The following is a 24,978-nucleotide window of genomic DNA, read 5'->3' as shown; positions in this document are numbered from 1 at the left end:
ACACGATATAGAGTTAATACGCAGTGTTCCAAATATTAAAACACCTTGCACGAAAGAATAAATATCGTTTAAATCGACGGAGTCGTCGTTGAACGTTAGATAAAATATACAACGCGCTCGTTCCAACGAAAATAACGCTTCGAGCAACCTCCAGCTAAGGTATGCGATCGTGCAAGGTGTCGCATGGTGGTTAGCATTGCTAATAGACGTGTTTGTCATCATCGACAGAAAATACAAACGGCAGTCCTTACCTGACCCCGTCAATTAATTCAGTCCGTGACAATGCGTCCCACGGTAAATCAACTACCGTCGTGACACAGGAAGCTTTGTTGACGCCATCTCTGTGAACTATGAACTGTCCTGCTTCGCAATCGACTCGCATTTCCTTTCTCTTATCCAGCATTTTTCTTTTACCTCGTATCAGTGGAGTATTTAGAATTTTCAAAAAAGATAAAAAGGATTCTCCAACATAAATACAACGAATACGATTCGCTGTGACGTTAATGAATAAGTTAAATGCCATTTTAAAAGGATGACGTAAACTGTAAAAGTAATTTATGTAATCCGAAAAATTCCTAGGGTTGGCTCTGCTAAATACCGTTGCTTTTTCCCATTATTATTTCGTGGAATTTAACATTTAACCATTGTAAATTAAACTCCGATGTCTTTCAGCTTTCCCATGTCGAACAATGCGAGACCGCGCGCTCAATGCGATGGCAATTTGCATTTTAAGTCCCTTCCAGATAAAGGAGCATCGCAAAACGATGAATCATTCGCGAACGTCGATGTTCGCGCGGGCCTGCGCGCATTATCGTCGTTTTCGCGATAAACACTTACATAATATCGAGCGAAATACATACATATGTACGACGTGTAACGTCGTTGCGCCGGCTACGCGCGAATCGAGGCAGCTGATCGTTAGATTAATCGCGGCAACTGATCGCCAGATTAATCGCAATTTGTCTGGCTGTACAATTCTCAGGATTCTATCTCGATGTTTACGTTAAATGCGAGCTTAATCGATGTACGACATCTAAATGAATAATAAGCCAAAAAAAGAAAGATACAGTCATGACGTTTGTTTTACAGATAAAATAAAAGACGACTCACTGACTCGACAATCTCGTCGATCGATGATTTATAGTCATTTTTCGTGTCGAAAGTATTAAAATAATGGATCAAACGAAGTTGCCGCAATTCAACTTTTAGCAAAACATTTTTTCTTCGTTTTTCAGTAAATCGTATAATTTATTATCTGCAATCGGTTATCGAAGCAAACAGGCCTGGAACGTAACGAGGTTCCACAATCTGTGCGAAAAGGAAATGAGAGTATATAGCTTATCGCATCCTGTGTGTGCTCATAGCGATGCACATTGCTCTTCTTCGTTGCATCTCAGGATGCATCTGCTTCGAATCGTTCACCACGTTATTTACATTTTCTCGTTATTCTCCCTTGCTCCTTTATTGTGTTTACAGTTCATCTTGGCGGACCGTATCTTTCATTTTCGAGGGAAAGAAACACGGTCGAGCAGAGTCCGAGGAAAACCTCGTTGCACAGTTAAATGCACTGCACTAATTGCGTTCTTACCTACTGTTTCACTTGTACTTGAAAAAAAAAAAAAAACGAAAGAAAGAACAAATATTTCCGAGCTGTTTTACATTTCACCTCTTTCCTAGATAGTTTCTATACTCTCCCATCTCCTTTCTCCTTTTTTTCCTTTTAGAACGATGTTGCAAAGAGCTCTTCAAAATCTTGCAGCGTTAGAAACGAATTTAGACGAAACGAATTTTGTTGCAGTAACGTTACGAATAAAAAAAAAAAAGAAAAAAGCGCAATCGAGCGACCTGGGAATTTTCCACGAACGCGAATTCGATCTGTGTACCCGATCACTTGACCCACATGAGAGCGGTGCTTTTAATCACGAGCCCTCGTTTAATCGTCCAGAAATGAAAGGTTCGCTCGACCGTCTTTTGTTGCTTGCGATGAGGCCCGAAAACGTGTCCACGCCGATCGAACCTGCCCAACCAGATGACGAAAACAAAATTCTGCTCGTAGAATTACCGAAGCTTACTTTCCCTAACAACACTGCCCACATACATTGTCCGTGAAGTAAGCCTTTGAAGACTCCGAAACCGAAATAACGACGAGAAAAGAGAAATCGGATAAACAAGAATGCGAGGCAATCTTTCATTCGCGAAGCTACCGCTTTCAACTTAGTTTCGGCAAACTTGCCGAGTCCGATACAAGAAAATGTCTACCGCCTACGACTAAGGGTCCAGCAAACAAAAGCAGCAATGTTTCGAGGAATTCGTACCTCCACGCAATATTCGTTACTTCCATCCCTCTTGTTCCGTACACGGTAAAACCAGAGCATCGTTCGGATTATTGCAAAAGCGAAAAAGCATGCCAGTTAAAAGTCTGCCGGAAGATGTTTCTTGGCCGTCGTCGAAGCGGATTCCCGCGCGCACACACACACACACACATGCGCGCGCGCGCGCGTGAGACAACCAGAAGGGAAGTCTGACTCGTTCCTTTTCCACATTTTCCTCGATACTTTTGCCGTAGGAAACAGTACCAGGCTCTCGTATACAATACGTGACCAAAGGCCTCGGGGAATCTGCATCGAGGACGTCTTTTTCCCATCTTCCCATTGACATGTCGAAAACAATACCAGCTATTTTCCACCGGGGACAACCAACGAAATCGTTTTCCTTGCGCGAACTACTTCCTACGGGAAGCTTCTTCAGGAATCAGTCAGATAGTCGCAAATTATCGATTCATCGGTGAACCACGAGAAACGATGTTCCTTCAGAAATGAGAGACACTGAGTGGGGAGGATCGAACGATAAGGGACTCGAATTCGACGAATAATAAAGGACGAGGCAGAGATACGGTGATGATGGGGCTTTAGACACGCATTAAAATGAAATTTGTGTACCATTTTATAACGAACGAAGGTTGATTGGTCTGAAATAATTTGAGTATACGTATCGAAAAGAAAATAGACGCAAGAGCCTCGCGAGTATCTCTCTTATTCATCGAGTGCAAATGAAATACAAATAACTGAGTGAAATTGTTCTTGTTAGAAAAGAGACCTCTGTTGTTGGAGGACGAAATGAAAGACCCTTTGTATTCAAACTTCACGTAGGAAACGTCGACAAAAGACTGGGTAAGAATCGAACCGACTCTAATCGCGTTACATAATTCGCATATAACTTCAAATTTCTCGTAAGGCCGAGACATGGCAGAAAATATCAAGCACTCGGTATGACCACAAAAGTATTCACCCGTAACTTCTACGGTTACGATACGATTCATTTCGAAGGAACGACGCGAATTACAACGACGCGACAGCCGTGCCTGCTCTCGAAACATCTTCGCGGACTATTTTGTCCTCTGCACGACCTCGTGACATTCTACTAGAATATCCGTCGAATTGGCACAGGTGCAAGCGAGAAGCGATTTAACGCAGTTGCGTTCGAGTTTGGCACGACATTTCCCTTCAACGAAGAAACTCACCCCTTCTGAACATTTTACTATTCCATTTACTCGATTCATTCACTAGAACGTGTCAGGTATTGTGTCATCTTTCGTTCCTCCTCCGCGCGAGATCTAGAACGAATTTTTGTTCGTCCTCTTGTCCCTGCGAAGATGATTCGAGTGGATAAACCGGTTTCGATTTCGTTGTTGATACACGTTGCTCTGGATAATTGAGAATCCTTGTATTTAAATTGCCGCATTACTAGGAAATGGAAGTTCCAAAAGTTTCGACGTATGAAAAGCGTGCGACAAGATTTCGTGACTAAATTAACTACGTCGTTTAACGTTGTAATGTAAATGCATTTTATATCTCGAAGACGAGTACCGATCCTCCTTCACGGAATTTTTTCATTCGATCGACCATCGATTCCGACACGCATTTACGATCGTATGCTTCTTTCTGGAAGGGAAGAGGGTTGCAAACGTTTGTACACTCGTAAACTCTCTAACGAATGATTTAGCGTTAGTCTTTCTGCCGTTAAGCGTTTGAAACGTGCCCACGGCGGAGTGGCTGAAATGGCTAAATTGCCTTGACGTGTGCCTGTGTACGTGTATGAGGTAAGCGTTACCAAGGGTGGTTACACCCATGCGCGGTTAGATTGTGAGCTTGACAGAAAACAGAAGCTGAAGGAGAAATTTTAGAAGATGAATATAAAGAGTTTCAGAGCCAGCGTTCAACAAGAATGGATACCATACTTCTCGGAGAGAAACTTTTAGAAAATTGAAGTTTGATTGGCCGTGGCACCGACACAGTAGAGAAAACACAATGAAAATAACGTATCTTCTCGTGCATCTCTTGTTACAGTCTGTAGTCCTTGAACGCACACCGTATTGTCACGCTATCGTAAAAAGTCAAACGTTACTTTCTACGAAGTAACGATGTAAAGGTTAGATGTACTATCGATCGAAAACTCGGTGCGCAACATGATCTTGAAACAAAACGATGCTCGAACATTATCTTCCGTAATCCTAAGGTCGTGAAAGTTGAATTTTATTTCGTCAAATTTTCATTATCGAAAAATGTAAACGACTAATTATAATTGTAAATGTAATTGATGACAGTCGAGCGTGAAAATTTGTTGCTGAAAACTTTCTCCATTTATTGTTGCAACGTAAATGCTATCTTTGCATTGGAGCTTCGATGTTCAACCAGTTTGTGCGTGGATAATCCTCGAAATTTACTAGAAACGGCGAAAGACGTATCTCTGCTCGATTAGGTCGACCAGTTCATCAAGATCAATGCTCGCCTTGCCTGTTGAGCTAGTTAAGTCGTCTAAAATGAAAAGCAAGATATCCGTCAGAAACACGCAAGCCTCGAGCTTCCGCGTTCTTGGAACTCCGATCGCTTAACATCCCTTTAAACAGCAACTTTTGTACGACTAAGATATGCCTAATATCTACTTATTTGTTATTCGATTCGTCAATCCAAATATAAAGTGAAAAATTCGTTCCCTTCTCCCTGATTTTTCCCGAGCGTTCAAACCCACGGAGTTTACCTCTATCGAATTACGATGCAAACAGCATGGAAAGGAAGATAAATGCAGCTGGCTATCGATAGCCGTGTGTTCGTTTTTCACGACGACAACGAGCGTAAAACACGATGATGGAATGCGCGGTTTCCGCCCCAAGTCATCGCATAGATATCGCCTCGTATTTTGACCCGGCGCGGCGATTTCCTTTCGCATCGAATTGAAATACATCGTCGCGCCACGCACTCGGGGGAACGAAAACTAGCAACAGATACCAGCCACGGTCAGAAACAGCACCTAAAGCAAAGGAATCCAAGTCTGTGAATCCAAGCGGAGAGAAACAAAAAGCTGACCTTTACGATTCTCCGTGCATTCTGACGTTTACGTATATCGTTTCCTTCGCGAAGAAGAGAACTCCTTTCGTTAGGAAGCGGAGACGTTCTTTTTAAGATTTTTATAAATACCTGCAAACCATCTCTTTTAATAATTGTATTGCGTGATTTAGATTTCTCCGCTGGCTATATTACGTGCACATACAAATTCCGTATTTTCTGCTGTGTCAAACTAATCATGCCACTCACGGAAGCAAAGTACAAGGATCACGATGCGAAATGCATGAGACAAAAACGTAGAGTTATAGCGTGAGTCAAAGTGGCACGATGGATTCTATCAAAGATCTGAATCTTTAATAACGTCTGTCTTAACCGTTTGGTAAGCCCGTAACACGCATTCGAATAGGCCTGACCTGACCTACATGTGTTTTCTTTTGTGAGTATCCGGAAAAGGAGAGCGTAGATCATTCGCAAAGAACCGACTAAAACCCGTATCTCGTCCAAACCAACCCATTTTTATGCGAATCAACGAACTCGATTCTTATCCTTTTTGTCCTCTGGAGAAACTATTATTTCTACGAGCGCAAATCTTTCCCACCTGTTGGCCAACTACCTTTAAAACGTAATTTTTCAATTTCCACGAAATCAACGAATGAAATTATGACAAAGACGCAATTGTTTATTAAAGTGGTCCCTTGAAAACTAGTCGATGGAGTTTCTGAATGAATTTCTACTTTATTGACAGACCGATACGACCGCTAAACTGTCCAAGTATTATTCTGTGATTAAACGGAGGAAGTAATTTTCATATTATTGCCGGTTCATCAAATCAGATTTTCTTTCTTCGTACGGACGAGATTCTGTTATACTCCGCAAACTACGAATACAGTAGAGCTCCAGCCTTCGATTATAGAGGCATTGATTCCCTGGCAAGGGAAGTCCGGATTACTGATTTATTGAACCAAGTCACTCCCCCCTCCCTTATATCCGCTGCTCTGATACGCTCTAGCATTACACTAGTCGCGTTACTTTACGCAAAACTCGTTTGCCACCGCTAGACGAGATTTAACGTGTCTGAGGTTCGAAACGCAGAATCCATGGCAGAAAGAAAAATGACGAGAATGGGGAATTTCGATATTACGATTCCCCTGGGACATACGAAATATCAGGAACGAATATCACGTTCATCGGACAGACAATGTACCTGCTTGACCGCCGACATTTACTTAACACATCCATCCTGGTAGATATCAAGCACCCTCGAGGTGCCGCGAAAACGTGCACACGAAACATTTCCACGATTTCCTTTCCCCTTTCGCGCAATTATAACTCAGCCAGACCAACAGTCGACTCATTGTCCGATATCGATCGGTCTAACCACCCACGACAAGCTTCATCCGCCCATCCATACACGGTGTGCCATTCTCATCCGGCAAGCATTGAACCAAGGGAACAGGATATCGCGACAATTACAAGGAAATTTAAAACGATCGTAGGGTAAGGTACAAAGAGGTTGGAAAGCAACCGAGTGTCTCAGTCGGTGTCCGCGAGCGTGGCTAACGGCTCGACCGTCGAGGAAAAGAGGGTTACAGTCGTTAAAAGTCGCTGGAATGCGGCGGCTCGACATTTCTGCGCTCCCCTCCGTTGCATGGCGCGATCCTCGCGCGCTCGAAATACAGCCAGCTTCTGTACAAATCCGCGTCTCCACGCTCGAGAGAGACTTTCGCGGATATTCGCCAACGTTCTCCAGTGTTTCAAGGGATATCGGTGACTTTCAAGATTGGCTCCTTTCGCTTCGTTCCGTGCTCTCCTCGAGTGTAACTCTGTCTAACCGTTTACGAGACATTATTTACAGCGAGCAAAATTCATAAATTTGGAAATTTGAAAAATTTTATCATCATCCTCTGGTGTAACGCGGTGGGTAAATTTCAAAGTGCAACGATACACGAGGATTTTATAAATTTTTATAAACGAACTTTATTTCGCGGATGAGTAATTTGGTTCGATAATTTTTTTTAAGCTCCGTGGTCCGTGTAATGCGGAACGTGTCTGTTACGCGTGTTACAGGATGGCCTACTGCAAAGGTCGAATTTCCATGTATCGCGATTACACAACGTACGCGTGGATAAAAGCCGGAGAATGCGGGTATCCACTATTGCAGAGGGATAATTAAATCCCAATGGACAATGGAAGAAATTAATTAAAATCGGACGACTAAATACGTTCGCGATTGCCACGGGCGTAAAGCTGCAATGGGAATTTCTTTGTAGACACATAGAATAGAGAGTAGATTATGGAGATCGTTTCTATTGATATTCATTAGCTCTAGCTGTGTATGCGAAATTCGTGTGCCTATTAGGGTATATAATTAATTTACCGTGAAGGTAGTACATACTTGATCCTTTATTCTTTCTATTTTCGGTGTATTTAAATCGTTATTGTTGTTTTATGGCGGTGGCATTGAATATTCATGGTGGGTCAACGTAGCGTCCAATTGGACAAACTTTGGAAAGTATAGTGTATTTAAATTACTACTGTGTTATTTTATACCGACGAAATTGAATATTCATCCGGAGGTGGACGTGGCATCTAATTGGATAGACTTCGAGAACTATGCTTTCCTCTCCAGTTAAGTCGCCATGATGGACGCAACTCATCGTAATATCCTGTAAACTTCTGTCAAAACGAAAACTAACGCTGCAGCTGCAACAAAAGTTTCCGCGCAGTTCAGCCTATATGGATATCGTGATATTAATGATATTTCACAAATAAATATTCAATTGCGGAATACATCGACGTACCCTCATCCCCCCCGGCTATTATCATAAGAGAAGAACCACGATATCTGGTAGCAAGGAGTCTTTATCTTGGAATTATCATTCGTTCACCGCTAATAACGGAAGCTATTATTATGCTAATTTACACTATTCTTAGGTTAGTTCACGTGTATTGGTCCTGAAGAGCTCGTATTAATATTTATACGACATTTCAGAAGGGATATCTCCTGTACACCTTCGGTGCTCGTGTCCAGTCACGATTCGTAAAACATGTGACTTCTCGTACAATCGACGCTCGTTCCTTCTGCTTTCTTCCCTTTCCTGTCCTGCTTTAATCCAATAATAGCTCGTGCACGTTTATTTTAGACCCCCAGAGACGAGACTGCACCGTTTCTGTTACACGAGAGTCGGCTACCTGGTTCGTGACACGCTTATACGGCTCAAAAGTGGACTGAAAGTTCATCTGCAACGAGTCTCAAGATCTTGGTACATACCGACTTCGATATGAATTGTATTTGTTTTCGTTGACAATATTTTTAGGATCGTTTATTCTTCCTTGTCTCATTTTCTTCGGCCGTGTAATATATACCTCTGCGATTGATGACGAAGTGCCTACGCCTTCCCACGCGTTAAGAATAGAATCCTTTGACGTAATATTACTTCTTTTCTCCTTGGCAAGTGCGATGGCTCTAACGTAGCGTCGTGTCTCTCTTTGTATCCTTCTGACAGGAATAAGTCTTCCCTTTTTTATGTCTTCAGGGAGCAAACGGGCGACGACAAAGGACTCGATAGAGATGGAAATTTCCTGGTGCGAATCGCGTCCTTTCGCGACACTTTCTCCGTATTAAGACCAACATTCGTCAAAAGATATATTCATATATTTTAATACCCGAGTCCTTTCGATGTGAAATATTAACAGAAGACGGAGAGGGAAAAAATTTCACGACTAGCATGAATGAACGATTCGTGTTTAAAAAACCGATCCAATAAAAATTTCGTAAAGAATAACCCACGCAATACGATGGCCATTCATCGTTTCAAAGAAAAGGAGGAAAACAAATGAAAATAAAAAAGATACAGGTTCAAAACTGTTTGTCTGGCCGGAAGCGTATTTACGTCAACCGCACCAACTTTCGTTCCATTTTTTTGACGACCTACATAGCGGGCATCTCTACGCGCTGCGACTCCGAAATGGAAAGGAAAAGGAGGTCCGGCTATTTTTTCTGGCGACCAACAGCCTTGTTTTGCGTCCTTGAAAGGTTGGTTCGCTAAGCGAAAAAACGACACCACGGTAATCGCAAGATCAGAAGCGCCGTGCAAGACACGTGCTGCTAGAATGTTCTTCGCTCCTTCTCTTCGCTTCTTTTCTTTCTTGGCTCCCCTCGACATGGCCTTGAGTGGTTAGTTTTCCAATTTATCTACCATACTGTTCGCGCAGCTTTGCCTCTCTTTCTTATTCCCCGATTGTCCTTTTACCTTCGTAACTAACTGTACGTCTCGATGAACTTTGATTAAGTTGGACATCATCATCTGTGCAATTTTCGCTTTTTCAAAAAGCAGCCTTTAAAATTGACTGCTAAAGTTTTACCTCGGTTCTTTTCAGCGATCGCCTCGAGCGTTAATCTTAGCTTTTACGATGGCTAACGAATAATTGTTTAATTATACTTTTTTATGAAAGCCAGTAACGATCGCAAGTTTTAGAGTTTATCCGGATTATGTGTTTCGCACATAGTAAATGAACTCTGATGGAATCGAACAGACGATTTTTTGTTACGATTCTCTAAAAGATTGCAGACAAGAGCTACTTTGAAAGTTAAATACTCGATATAGTAACAGAGGGAAGAGGAAACAAAAAAGAACGGACAGAGACTAGATTTGTATCTAACCAACGGTATTTACCGCACAACAGAGATGCCAGAGGTTGACCATGTGCTGCGGTTTCTATTCAATCCAATGCATACTGGGAAATGGCGGCTAAAATCAGGCTAAACCTTCGGCGTTAAATTCCCTGGTGCGCTTCTTCTATTGCTCAACTCTTGGAGACCCAATGATCGAAACGATCTTCCATTCTTCTTAGAGTAATAAACCAACAAAACGAACATCGGTTAACAAACTTAGGATTACGATCGAGTCACTTAACAGCGCGTCTCTATACCGTAAGCGAGAGAGTAAGCACATCATTCGGCTCTAACGCGCGGTTAGTAGATACTTGTACGATCAGAAGAAAAACTTGTAGTCCGACGAGTTTTGCACAACATCGGTACGGCTATGTCGCGACACAGGTATTTCGCGTTTTCTCGCCAGAAATCTCTTAGCGCGCGAGTATCCACGGTGTATAATAACAGAAATGAAAAAGGGGCGGGGGAGAGGAAATAGAGACAAGATGGAAAAAAGAAAGAGAAGCGGAAAAGGAGAAGATAAAAAATAAATGGTCGTAGAATGATAAGGCAAGGTGGAGCGTGAATTAGGGAGACGATACGCGTTCCGCCGAGAGAAAACGACGACTCGTTGGAAACCCGCAGACGTTATTATCATGCCCTGGCGGAATACCAGTTACTTCTACCACGTTCCAGTTCCTTTCTTCGCCAGGTATTCAGCGAACGGTCCCGGTAAAGTGACCTTTCAAGGCCGTCGGCCGAGCAACAAGAGAAGAGAGGACGAGGGAATTCCCCCTTTCGCTCGGTCAGCAGCCGCGCGCAGTTTCATCTAGCTGGACACGGAGCTCCGCTGCCGGAAAATGCGTCGTGGAAACACACTTCAGTGATTAGATCGCGTAACTACCTTTTATCTTCTTTTTCTATTTTTTCTTTTGTTTTTCTGAATACTTTATGCATGCGTTTCTCGTTTCACGATAAATTTTGTCCTTTGAAGATCGATCGAACGATCGCTTCTGACGGAAAAAATGAACCCAGATTTGTTTCAAACTTTATCGTGACAGTCGTACATATAAATCACATTCACACCTATTAACCTAATACAAGATGATAAGAAAATGGTTCGTGATAGCGTGAAATTAAATTCGTTTAACATTAGCGTGACACCGTAACATTTAACGTCATTAGAAATAACGATGGGCTAATAACTACTAGTAGCACATTTTTTAGCATGTGATTTTTAGAGGTCCTCGTTATCCCATTAACTTTTTCCTGATCGCAAAAAGCAAAGAGAAAAGAAAAAGACAGAGAGAGAGAGAGAGAGAGAGAGAGAGAGAGAGAGAGAGAGAAAGACGCTTACCGCAGACGTTACAAGTCGTCACGGTAATTAAAAACGGTACTAATGGAATTACGAGCTGTTAACGCGTCTTTTTCAGCTGGAACGACAGAAAGAACGATTTTGCTTTTGAATTTAGTGGTTTCACCTTCTAGCAAGGCTGCTCGAATACGTTGATTGAAATTATACGCTGCAACGCGCAACGACGCCGTTCTACGCTCAATTATAACCATCGTTCGTGTACTCTGTTGTAATTAACCCGACACCTGCGCCAGTGAAATTATCAAACGCGGTTATTACGGTTTTATCGTAGCTACCATTAACATTGCTTTCCTATTATCGATAATCTTTGAACGTTATGCTGCAGCGTCGTAACGCGCGATAAAAATAGGCTTAATGAGTGAAATCTGATTAATTATAAAAAGATGGATGGAAATATATACCAGTTTTACAAACATAAATTTTACAAGGAGAAAATCGTAAATCGCTTCAGTTCTTGGGAACACGCAACTAAAAGTAGCGCTCCACTTCGTTACGCGAACTTGCAACTTACAATCGTAGACATACATCGCGATATAACGAGTTGCAACTGCAGTTTTAGCCCTAACAGTTAAGCCTTAAGTAGGAGGAGGGTGTGACACGTTTTCTAAGTTGGCGTCCTACATCATAGAATTAATTACTCTTTAACTGTGCAAATGTAGGAAGTACTTTGTTTTGCCTTTGCTAAAAAAAAAAATCGCAATTAGTCATTTTTCGCGGAAGCGTTTGTTCGATCATACTCGAACGGTCGCATTTAACCTTGCCGTTGATGAAACATAGAAGCAATCGCACATGCTCGTTTCCGTTTCATAGTTCGCTATAAAATTTGCCCCAACCACTATGACCTGATAGCGCGATACGCTCGATGCAGGATACGCAAATCAGGACAAAAGGAAACGATCCTGACGGACGGAAATAAGAATCGCTCTCGATGGAACTGCAAAACTTCCGGCGGCGAAGAATGGCATACCACGTATAATCAGCAAACGGTCTTTCTTTTTTCTTTTTTTTTTCTTCCATTTTTTTCAAATAAAATGGGAACACCGCTCGATCAAAGTAGGATGGGCAAGTTATTTGAATCAAATTAAGCGATTTTCTTCGTAATACACCAAACTCGGCTATGAACGACTTTTAAGCGATTTTCATTTGAAAATGGACTATTTAATTCGTTGTTAGTAGCGTGATAAGCAACGAAATACATATTATACCTTGACAAGTCGACGACGATTACGGGTTTCTTCAAGGATATATTTTGTATTCATCATTCATCAAAAATAAGTTTCTTGAACTAACATTGATATCCTCATTTGTAATTATCATAATTTATTAGCTTTATTAATTTTCATATAATACTTGCTTACTTACTCAAGTAACCCTGTCGTGTTATATTTCGTTATGGAAAAGCAGGCATACGAACAATCGAATTTCAGCGATAAGAATAGTTCTCTGTGCGAGAAAGGTGCGTCAGATTCGAACGGTATGCGAGTTTGCAGGGATGGAATTTGCGCGTGCTATTTAAACGAATGATTCATCGATGCCTGTAACGCAATTTCGATTTCTTCCGCCACCGTTTTCGTACGTCGTCTTCTCGCTGATATGAATGAATTCTCGCTCGTTTACGAATCGTATTTATAACCCTTTCGTCTGCATCTGGTTCCTCCTCTTTCGGATGATACACGTTTCTCGCAGTACCGTGAAACAATTCGATTCAAAAGTAGTCGCGTTGTTGCTTTAAGAGAGAAACCGAAATATCGTATGATGTAAAAAGATTATCATATTTTTTAGTGTAGTGCGTAGGAGTGATGGAACGAGCGATCGAGGATTGAGCGAATGCTTATATTAGACTATTAACATGAGTGACGAACGATTCGAAGAATACGCATGAAAATTTACCTCTGTATGGCAAGATACGTGTAACGCATGTGAAATCTTCGAACGAGAGTCATTATAGCGTATCGCTACTATTTTATTAAAAATCTGTCCGCAACCCAGTATTCCTGCGAATTGCGAATTTAAAATTGCCATACTGAGTCTGAACCTTGCAGTGATCATACGTATCGTACCTACAATTATATTTTTACGTTTCTTCAATCAATGCTCTCGTCGATACTATCTTGAGACTTCGTTAAAGCTGAAAACCTGAATTTCAACGTTGAAGTTGCAATGTTACACAAGCCGATAGTTATGCATGCCTTTAAGCATGCTTATCGATATAACCTTGAAACGTCCTTCAGTATATGAAATTTAAATTTCAACGTTTACTATTGCAAGAGCGTACGCTGCATCCATTTACGAAACATATTCGAAATAACGATCGTTTATAGACGAACGTTGTGAGTGCGAACGTTGCTTGTATAATTCGTGCATTTCATTTCAACATGCATAAGGATGTAAATCCTGGAGAACTAGATGTTCGTTTAGAGAAGGTGGATACGTTCTGAGGAAACAGAAGTTCGCCAACGAAGGAACATAGTGTATGTGTAACGCGCAAGAAAGCTTAAACAAGCCTTATTATACCGCCAAGCTCTGTGTATACCCAAACGACTAGGTTTGTCTATGCCCTTTGCATTTCACGTCATAACGGAAGCCTTAACAGTCCTTGGCCTTAAGAAAGGAAGCGAGAGAGGAAATTCGGGTCGAACGGACGCCTGTGTGTTATTACGTCCTCCAATTAAATTAGAACGTTCACCATTTCGCTAAAGTTTTCCCGCCATTTAAACGTTCAACGATACTTCGCAACGCATTTTCTTCTCAAGTCTGAATTTTTCGTTTTTCATTCCATTCGATCGGTGTTCGAAGTTTGAACGACTATTGGCATCGACTATAACCAACCACTATGGCGAGACCAATGCCTCGACTACAGTCGACAATTGATACTCCAAAGCAGCTGTGTGTATCTTCTTCGCAAATGTCTGTGCTATTCCAAATAATTTACAATCGAGAGAAGCAGTCTTTGCGCTACGATAACAAAGTCACAACGAGACTTTTCAATAATCGTTCGTTACCCTGAAAGAGTTCATAGATACCATTTACGACATAGAATATTCAACGGCAGCTGCGTCTACGGTTCATTCGTTCTTTGATCGCCTGTTTGTCAGATTCTGTAACCTTGCTTCGCAGACGCCATCGCGACACTTGCAAAACACCTGCACCATTATATTTACCACTATTCGCTATTATATCTCTAATAGTAGCGGTACTCGCGTACAACTATCTGTTGCGTAAGACAACAGATGTTTTTTTTAATCTTTTTACCAGTAGCAAACTGATAAGCAGTACACGGTAATCTCTTAATCGCCGTAGTCTCTTGAACATTTTCAATCAAAATACAATGGAATATCGATGAAAAGAACGTCGCGTGGGTTTGTTTTCCACCGATTCGTTCGGGCGTTTTCGTATCAACACCTCAATGAAACGCACATTACAACAGCGAGGTTCCTCCCACGCGTTGAAAGTTTGCCCTCTAAACCGGTAGCGTTCCATTATTTATTTCTGACAGTGAGTCACTAAATCGAGGTAATCCGAAGAATATCGATGTCCCAATTAGTTGAAAGAGAGACAGAAACGGCGGAAATCTTTGAAGTCGATCGGTGGGCGTGAGAGATGTTAATGTTCGCACGCGTCCAGCAAGGCCGAGGACGCGGGAAGCGTAATTGGAAGGCATCCAACTGCCTTAATACTAGCAGAGATTTCTTTTATTAAAAAGAGGGCCGAACGCGCGGACCTGGCGACACTCCAGAAATTATGAATCGGCGAAAGAAAGGGAAGCTAGCCCATAAATGATGTATAAAAGTGTTCTCGATGTCTATCTTTGCTTTTCTGCCTCTTTTTCTTACTCGTGCTCGCGTTACGGACGATGACTCCGACTTTTTAAGGCTTCCTTTTAATAGGACGAAAACCTTTTGTATCGGATCTTCAACCGACCTACTACTCTTCCAACCACAAAGCTCACCTCGTGTCTTATCGAAGCTAAACCGATGAACGCATTCGCGAGAAAATCGTAGCGGTCGATGATTCTCATTGACCCTTTGAACTGGTGCGTTCTAACTTGGATATATTTAACGTTAGATCGTGGCTAGTTACGCATATTCGTATTTTTACGTTTGCGATGGAACGAAAGGAACTTAGACAGAAATTTCTTTCATCTGTTAGGTATTACAGAGAGTATTCTAGATATTTTATATATCTTTGCATATTATATGCATTCTCTGCATTTTCGTGCTTTTAAATTTCGCACAAGTGCAGAAAGATCAGCAGCCTATCCGTTACTTTACTTCCGAAAGAGTGATTACAGTAATTTTATTTTGTAATTTCATGCACAAAAAGTTTTGTGATAAAGAAACCACATAAAAATAAGTTATTCGTCTCTTTTGAAACTACAGACCACCGATGTATCTGGATAATGAAATTGAGAAGCTAACAGCAAGTTAAAGCGAAATTCATCAATTTCACTCACTTGTCAGACAAGTCAATAATGAAATAATATCAAAGTGTATTTGGAAAACCCAGTTTACTATGACACAGTAACTTGATCGAGTCAAATAAATCAGGGAAGGCTTACGTAGATGGATCAACTGATCGATCACCATGAAGATCAACTTGTGGAGGCCTAACTGCATACAGAGATGCTCTGACTGAAAGTAACCCTGACGTTTTTACTCATCGCAAACGACTTCTCGGTCCTTCAGAAACAGCTATAAAAAGTAGATAGGTACAATCGTTCGACAGACGACTGTGTAATGTGCAAACACACGGGAGAACCGAGTTAGCCGCGAATCGCGTTCCCAGAAGGAACCTCTATACTCGAGTTACCCATTAGTCATTAATTCAACAATCGTCGTCGAGGTTTGTTAGCTTTTCGATTATTATCGTACCACGATCGGGTTACGGCGGCACATCACGCGCCAATAAATTCGTCCATTGCAATTTTCTTAAGTACCCGGACCTAATTAATCGATAAGTATCCCGAATGTCCGTTGAGTTAAGCTTTCACCGAGTAATCCCTATTTGGTTCCAGCATTGGCTTTAACCGAGTAATCGCATCCTTGCGGAAATATATTTCCATTCAATCGTCCTATTACATTAGCCATCAGCGTTCTGTAAATATGGATGACGAATGACTCTTCGAATCGCAAACGATCGTTCCTACGACTTTGCTGTCCTCTTTATGATTCGCAACTACCACTACTCGTCTACTTTTTCTCGTTTTTACGTGCACGATAATTTAGCTTCGAGAAAATGTACTTTGAAAATTGATAGGCCGACACGTGTGTTGAAACTCGGTTTAGTAAACGACATTAGGGGCGTCCATTAAATGCTCGCGGGTCTCCGGTAGAAAGCAATACCACGTGTACCATGCAATTAATGCAACTAGGATCGGTTGCTCGAAAACAAGTTAATAATAATAACAGTATTCTTGTAATGTTTCTAACGTCGTTATGCGTGCTTTGGTCTCGCTCGTTACTTTTTATTTAACACTTTCACCGTGAATTCAAACGACGATGTCCCAACTACGATAATTGTGTTGCAAAACTCGAAGAGAAGTTGCTTTACGTGTACAGTTACTTATCCATTCGTTAATATGTACCCTTCCTCTGTGTGGATTTTAAAACAGGGAATACATAATTTTTGTTCATGCGCCATCCTAACAAATCTTGACAGTTTATACTTTCCGGCGTGACTGTACGATAACTTCAACGGTGAAAGGATTAAGAAGGGACACCAGGTAAAAAATACCTTAAAAAAATACTTTCGAATTCTAACGTACAAGCTATGCAGCGTTAAAAGCTACGCGAATCGGCCGGTCACAGAGTTCGCTTCGGTCTATTCGCGGTGCCGAATGGCCGTCGATGCATACGCGGTATGCATACGAAGCAAGAGAAGATCGATATGTATGTCTCACTGTAAACACAATGCCGCGTTTAGAGTTAGCCAGTGACACGTGTTCCACCAGGGTAAACACATCTACGTGCGTTCTGCAGATAAATATAATTTTCCCCACGACCCATATGTTCTTGCTAACATATTGTTCAAGCGAAATCACCCTCGGTCGCTTACATAGATTGCTGGAATTATGCAAATTTCAAGGTCCGAATAACACGCCAATTAATGGCGATTCTTTTCCCAGAAGCTCCTGGTAAATAAGTTCTTGACTTTTCACGGTTCGAGTTCAGATTTCGAGCGACTATTATTGCTCAACTGTGGCAAAACAACTCGGTAAACCGAGTATAATACACATCGTGTTGCACGAATATTATTATTCTCAGCAACTTTGTCGTCCTTAACGTTGTACGATGTTACAACAGATGCCAATATCGCAATGTGTTCCCGACTGTCGTATCATATGTATACAGCCTTGTATATGTTCTAGCCTTGGAAATCTTGAAAGTAGATGAACTAAATCATCCGTTCGATAGTCTGTTTATTTGTTCATCTCGATCTACGTTTATTTATCTTTTTATCTACGTCTTTTAAAAAACATACACACGTTCTTCTTCTCTTCCGCAGCACGTTCTTGCGAAATTTCTGGCTTTTACGTAGTACACGTATATTTTAATCCATTCATCTTTGTACACAATAATCTACGTATTGTAACTTCAAGTTTTCGCAAATCTCTTTCCTTTCCGAACCTTTCATTCTGTGAATTCATACATCGTCTCTCTATTCATACCTTCGCTTTTCTCATTTTCTTATCTATCCAGTATCTATCCCCACCGTTTACGCGTTACACTCGTTCATTAAATAATTCACCAACGAAGCACGATTTTCTTCGGTTCTCGTTATATTACGTCTCTAGACGTTGGCGCTCCAGTTCTTCAGATTCGCGACACCATCTTAGCACCGCCGAATTCTCCCATTCACGTATTTACCCAATTACACGTTCCATTCTCCTACGACGTCGTCGCGGCGCACACCAGGCTGGCATGCACCCAACCACATTCTTTTTCCCCCTTGCTGTCCAAAAAGCAGCCGTATAACCCAGATACACGAGTGCCGGTCGCAAAAGGCGGGAACAAACGGAGCGGATGCGGAAAGAGGAATCGCGCCGTTTAAAACAGAACTTGTTTCCTTTGTTCACTACGTCTCTCCCTCTCTCTCTCTCTCTCTCGTTCCTCTTTTCCTCCTTCCTCTTCCTTTATTCGGCCACGTCTTGTTGTGTCCTGATAAAATTGGATAGCGACGAATAGTAGGCAGAAAAAATGTGACAAAACTTTTAAATAAAAACGTGAGATTACTTTCGCACACTAAAATAGTTCGTCTGTGTAATCAGTGAGACACGATGTCTCTGTTTGAATATCTTCGTCTATGGCGCGCCCAGAGTCAGTCTCGTTCGATCATTAAAAAGATAACTTATATTCAACGGAATGCTTATCAAGATTTCCAGTTATTACTTGCGATTCCGTTTGTCACATTCACCTGTCAAATCGATTTTGCCGTTTTACCTTGTTCAAGCCAATTACTTCGATGCAATTTAACTGGACATTCGCGAAGTGACAACGACCCTGTTTTATTAGCTTTATGTGATCCTCGATGACGAGAAGATGTCATCGTCGCCGGTGTCGTGAAACTGTTGACGTCAAACGAGGCGATTAAGGTTCTCTACTGATAAACAACCGTGCAAGTAAAATCAGGTGCCATGGCTACCGATAAGAACTCGCTGTAGTAAACTGGCAATAAAATTTTCATGCGACGCGAGACAACTATATTCTGATGCTTTTATAACCAACTATGACGCCATAATAAAACGATTTGTTTGTCGTACGATTTACGTCAGGACGCAACAAAGATTTATCTATTAGAAGGTGTCATAGGAAAAATTGACAGCCGTGATTCATATTCTTCGAATCAACTTCTACTAGTTAATGGTTTATAGAGTACTTCAATGTCGTTATACGCTTCTCCGGAGTTCGATTATCTAAACGCGAACTGTGTTTTGCACAAAGTCTGTACGACTTTGACATATCTACCGTTCCACGCATAAATCTCGACCCATGATCCGATGCTGCGTTACATAATTCGACACGAAGCAAAGACGAAACTTGAACGACTCCAAACGCGGAAATTGTCTCTTAACTCATAAACTGATCGAATCTAAAGATGTAATCGTGCTTACGTTCGAGTTAGATCAATTTGTTATGAAATTGCAAGCTTAACATCACACGCTACCAAGAACGTTACCAATGAACGTTAAACTCGACCGCTATCCTTCTCACCTTCTTTAACAAAAGAGTTAACAGCCTTCCTTCCTACCCACAATCATTTCATACAGCCAGTGTCTTCTATACTTAGAGACCTTTAAAATGCTGAATGACTTAATATCACGATATATATACGTGGTAAAGATTACTCGAGCAAATGCTTCTCAGACTACTTTTTTCTACACATCACAAGCACGATAGTAGCAATCGTAGCACGTAATACTCAATATCCAATATAGAGGCAGACACAACAAAAGACAGAAGCTTTCTCTGCCGAAATATGTATTTGTATCGCGAGGCATGCAACAATGCCGGTATTGGCACCGATGGCTCGTCGTGAAATGTAATTTATGTAAAAGCGGCGTAGGTTCGCGCCGGACAACGGTGAAACTCGGAAACCGATCGACACACTTTTTCCCGTTGGACGATTTATGAGGACTCGATGTTTTAACGCCACGCACCACGACGAATAAATGCGACAGTTTTATCGATCGCAACACGCTGCAGGCCAACAAAGAGCAATAAACAAAGAAAGAGAGCCAGAAGAAAAAATGATACAAAAAGCAAAAAGAGATTGAAGGAAAAGGGAAAAGAAAGGGAACAAAATTTCTCTGTTTCCTTTGAAACGATCGTCGCTGTTTCTATTCCCCACGGATCACTCGCTCTTTCCGACCGCCACCGAGGCACCCCATTAACCTAAAAATATTGCCGGCAACCACCAAGCTGAATAACTAATATCATAAAGTGTACCGCCGCGCACGTAACGCCACGATGTTACATAATTTCCACGTGTATCACGATACACTCGATAAATCCATAAACTGGCAACGGACAAAGAAAGAACCGATACTTTTCTCCTCTTGCTTCCCTTTATCGAGGAGGTTTCCGATTAATCCGTATACCGCGAAATATTCAATGACACACAACTCTATTACCAGTACGCGATTCAAGATTCCACGGATTTCATTCGAGACTATTTAGGTCGGCGTAAATCCTCGATAAGCGGTATATACGAGATGGAAATCTCGACATTACGGTTCTCTCGCTTTCGCGTTGTTCGTTACCGAGGTAACACCGGGTCTTTCGAGATAGAGGAAGAAGATTTCTAGGAAGCATCGCTCTAGGAAGCGCGCGCGTGTTACACGTTGATTTCACTGCGGCAAGGTCGTGCGACCGGCAAATTTCTTCGACGCCTGATCTGTGAACACGCAATTTGACGCGACCGTAAAAATTGATAGCCTCTAACAGCCTGCTATGGCAACGATTGCTAGCCGTTCTCACGATGCGTCTCGATCACTGACTTATGCAGAGGTTCACGAAGATGTTCCAACACTGTTCGATACTTGTTCGAATACGTTCGTAGATCATTGGTGCCACAAGCAAAGTTCTCCTGTTTAGGAACTCGAATAGATGCATCGTTGCAATCAAATGGAAATTACGTAACGATAACAGAATATTGAAAGTAAAACGAAAATGGGAAATTTTCTCATCGAAAAGATATGTATCATCCTTTTATCGCGATTTCACGAAAAGCTGACTCAACTATCTACTGGTACTTCGTTAAGAACTTATACAATTAGATTGCGGTTCTGCGAATCCGTTACTGTACAACCAGCAATTTTCTGATCACTGTAAGCAAATAAAATGTAAAAAAGTAATTATCGACATTACGAACGAAATATCGAGAATAATTATAATTGGCTGCGTAATAGAATGGGAGAATGGAACGCAGGGTTGCGATTAGCTCAACGATCAAAGCAACCCTGCATCAAATGGCCGCCTATTTACGTAAGCTCCATTCGTATCCTGATTCTCTCTATAAATAAGTCACCCTGACTTGGTTCGTCTGTACGATCTTCGATTCGTGACGTCAGGAACATCATGGAATGATATTTTCGTCAGGAATGCGAAAGAAGCTCGGTGCCATTGTAAACGATCGAATCACGTCGTTGTTTACAGAGACACGGTGTTATCCACTCGTTTAATTCATTCATACAGAAACGCTTTTGTTTCACGGAAGAAAACAACTATTTCGGCGAAGATCCGTTGAAAGAAACGATCGTTATGATCAAAAGATGAAAATTCACGATCGTTAGACGAAGCATTATAAAATTGAACACTGCCTTTGCAACAGAGATACGATACAAATTTTGGCGAACCTATTTGTTTGGTTCAGTAGCGCAGACCTAAGAATACAGAAGGCCATGCAATTCTATAGTTTCTACCAGCCTGCTTTTACCTTGTTACTGGTGTGTAGAAACGTTTATCGAAACTTTATTGATCTTTGTACTTTGTGTACACGACGTGGTCATGCATTATCGTCGAGAAGAGCAATGTAATAAGACAAGTAAAAAATGCGTAGTTTGCTTTGTCAGCTGTACAGCTTCCAAGGTACACCAAAGATATACTACTTGTATTGCAAACAAATGTTATTTACGTGGTGTGTATCTAACATCAATTGTCAAACAACACTTCGTCAAATCATTTATTCTCGAAATCGTTTCTTTTTATGGTTGCTGTTATTACTTTGTCTCGCTAGTGTCTCGCAAATTACACATTTCTTGTTGAAACGATATGCAAAATAGGAACGTGTCATCCTTTTATTTCTTCTCGCGTTTATGTTCGCGCGTAAGAACTTTGGCATTTTTTAGAAAATAACAAGTCTGATTCACGGAACGCGATCAGATGGACTTACTGATTTCGTCTACCGACTTCGAACGTCATCGAGCATATTCCCTCCAAAAATTACAAACACATTTCTCACGTACGTAATATTCTTAAACACGTAGGAATTGTAGACACGTGATTCAACAGATTTTCATCTCAAATAAATTTGAAGAAATGAAGATTGAATAAAAAATTGTTTCGCTCATCTCTCAAAATACCATGACAAGTACTTTACGTTGCGTATTTTACGTATTTTCTCATAATATATACCTGGCTAATATAATATATCTGGCTCTAAATTTTTCATAAATACCTAAAATTTATACTCCAAGAGTTATGCGTTTTATTAGTCGACTGAGGTAGAATTAAATTTATTCTTATAGAAATGAAAACAAGTTTCGAGAGTGTAAGTGTACGTCGAATTGGCTTCATCAGTGTTAAGTCCCTAGAAATAAATTTGGCTGGTCAGCCAACTCCAGAGCGCCACCGTACTCTTATTTTACATCGTTTCTCTGTTCTTAATAACGTCCACGATTTATTTAGGAAGCGCATTTTGGCGGCTTTTCAATTACCGATCGTCGAGATCGGACACATACATCGATCGATCGCAGTTTCTTGTTTGAGTTTCAGTCGCTCGAAGCAACCGCGCATAACCTCAAAATTTTACCGCGGTTTTTCACGCAACGATTAATCACTGACATTTGCTCAAATAAATTCGACATCTTGCGATCGTTTTCGGAAGTTTTCAGGAACCGTATGCCACTTAAACAGAGATATCCTTATTTTCTCTGATCGACTGACTTTAAGCTTGACAGGAGCTGTTCGCGTGTTCAAGAAGGTAAATAAACAAAGAAGAATGTTAAGAAGAGGTGTTGACATCGCTGACTATGATTCGACTGCACTTCATGCACGTATAGAGTTTCACGTTATCGTGTAGCGATATATGTACGTACTTACTTCGATGATCAAAGCGGGTGTTTACGATTCAGAAATAGGCGGGAGTTTCTAAAAACCCTTTGTAAACACAAAGCGCATCAATGAATATCTGCACATCGTTTTCGTTTATTCGCACGTAAATGTAAATAAAAGAAAATATAAATGAAGATAAATAAGATAAATCGAATCTTTGATAAAATAAAAAAGTCTTGGAAAATACGCCCCTGCCAAACCGAGCAAGGCACATGTAAGGGAATTTCAAGTGGGACGCGTAAATCATTCGAGGGATGTAAGTGCAGCCAGACAGAACGTTCAACTAACCATAGATAATGTGCTAAGGTCCCATGTGCTCTTGGCCTGCTTTTGGTAGCCCTTCTTGTTTCTTTTGCCGGGTCTGCGCAAACTGGAGAACCATCCTGCGGCTATGGCGACGGCGCTAACGTCCCGACGGTTGTCCGTCTGCACGTTGCTACCGCGAACTTCGTCGAGGGCGTCCACCGACCTGCCGGTGAAAATCATGCTTGGCACCGAGTTCGCGTTGCCAAACTTCACAAACCAATGGAATTCGTTCCACTCGGCTCCCTTCACTTCTCCTGAACCGTGATACTTTCAGGAACAACCTAACCACACTTTCTGACACCATGCGCTGCATGCGACACTGTGGCCGTTCGATCTCGAGGGTGACATTGACATACGCTTCTATCGTTAACCGATCGTTAACGCGATCAAAAACGATCGCTCGCGTTACGAGTACTCGAGTAAACGTGATCCTTTGTCGAAAGAAACTGTCGACACGCGAGATCAAAGATCTCAACGGTTCAACGACCCTGAATCAGTGATGCAATTCCTTCAAAATTAGTATCTTTCGATCGATCCACGATCGATGTTTCACTGACGCGTATTGGCCACTACACGTGATAATTTATCGATAAACGCATTTAAAATTTAGAAACACGTCTCGAAATTCCTGATCAAATAATGTTCACTCGTCTATCGATGAAAATATCGGTGAACAAAGTAAGAGTCTGAAGTAGGATCTTTTACTAAACCTTATTTATCACTTAACATCGATAAACTCTGATAAGTTGGAATGACAATTGTCACGCGAGACGATACGAGCAATTTAAAGCTACCGCGAAATTTAGAAAAAAACACTGTCGCACGATCGTTTTATCTTTTTAAAGTCGACTCTCTCCGATAGCAACAACGATATCAGCGTAATTTTGACCGGAGACCGCGATTGTATCGGGTTAGCTGAGATCACGATGTTGCGGGATAAAGAACGATCCACCTCACGCAGCGGCTGCCGTGCGACTCGCGACCGCGAGCTAGAGTAAACGGTCGCGCTGGAAACGCGCTGGCGCCTCGTGGTGGACGCATCGTGAACTCAGTCACGCGTGTGCGAATACAGGCTGATTCTCGTAACTGATATAGCTTATAGCTTTCTTCTAAATAAAGACAAATGCATAGAAAATATTATTAGAACCGTTTGATGAATCGCTTATTTATGTATTTAAAATATAAGAAATAAAACAATACTAAATTAAAAACGTTAAATACGCTCTATCGGTTAGCTGCTTGGTAAATATGTATACAGTAATAATGCGCAGTAACATGCAGATACGTGAATCCCAATTAATCATATTGACCTTTGTTTTTCACGAAGTATTCATTTCCACGATTTGTTTATTTTCTCAAGTGCATGGAAATTTTTATGTAAAGAACAATTTAATTAAAAATTCTTTTTACGCGCGATACGCAATCGCAGACGTATGCAGCATGAGAATAGAAAACGAGCAAGGTTGCATC

The 24,978-nt window shown here is 41.3% G+C and overlaps 1 protein-coding gene across 8 annotated transcripts in view; it reads right to left on the bottom strand.

Annotated features, from left to right (window-relative positions):
• The window catches only part of LOC122569165 (cytohesin-1), a 58,873-nt gene that overhangs the window by 19,164 nt on the left and 14,731 nt on the right, over nucleotides 1–24,978 (bottom strand). Inside the window, exon 1 of one of the 8 annotated variants that reach the window (XR_006317352.1) lies at nucleotides 23,491–24,495. The exons of 5 other annotated variants lie outside the window; for them this stretch is intronic. Coding sequence is in view for 2 of the 3 variants with exons in the window: in XM_043729752.1 (XP_043585687.1) it covers nucleotides 23,491–23,688 (198 nt within the window). In the remaining variant the exon portion in view is untranslated. Of the gene's footprint in view, nucleotides 1–23,490; nucleotides 24,496–24,978 lie in introns of those variants that run through there. 2 more of the 8 variants (XM_043729752.1, XM_043729753.1) reach the window with 2 other exon arrangements.

This window comes from Bombus pyrosoma, linkage group LG7, assembly GCF_014825855.1.
Source record: "Bombus pyrosoma isolate SC7728 linkage group LG7, ASM1482585v1, whole genome shotgun sequence".
NCBI classification, from domain to species: Eukaryota; Metazoa; Arthropoda; class Insecta; order Hymenoptera; family Apidae; genus Bombus; species Bombus pyrosoma.
The sequence above is the reverse complement of the archived record's forward strand: the minus strand, read 5'-3'. Positions and strand labels throughout refer to the sequence as shown.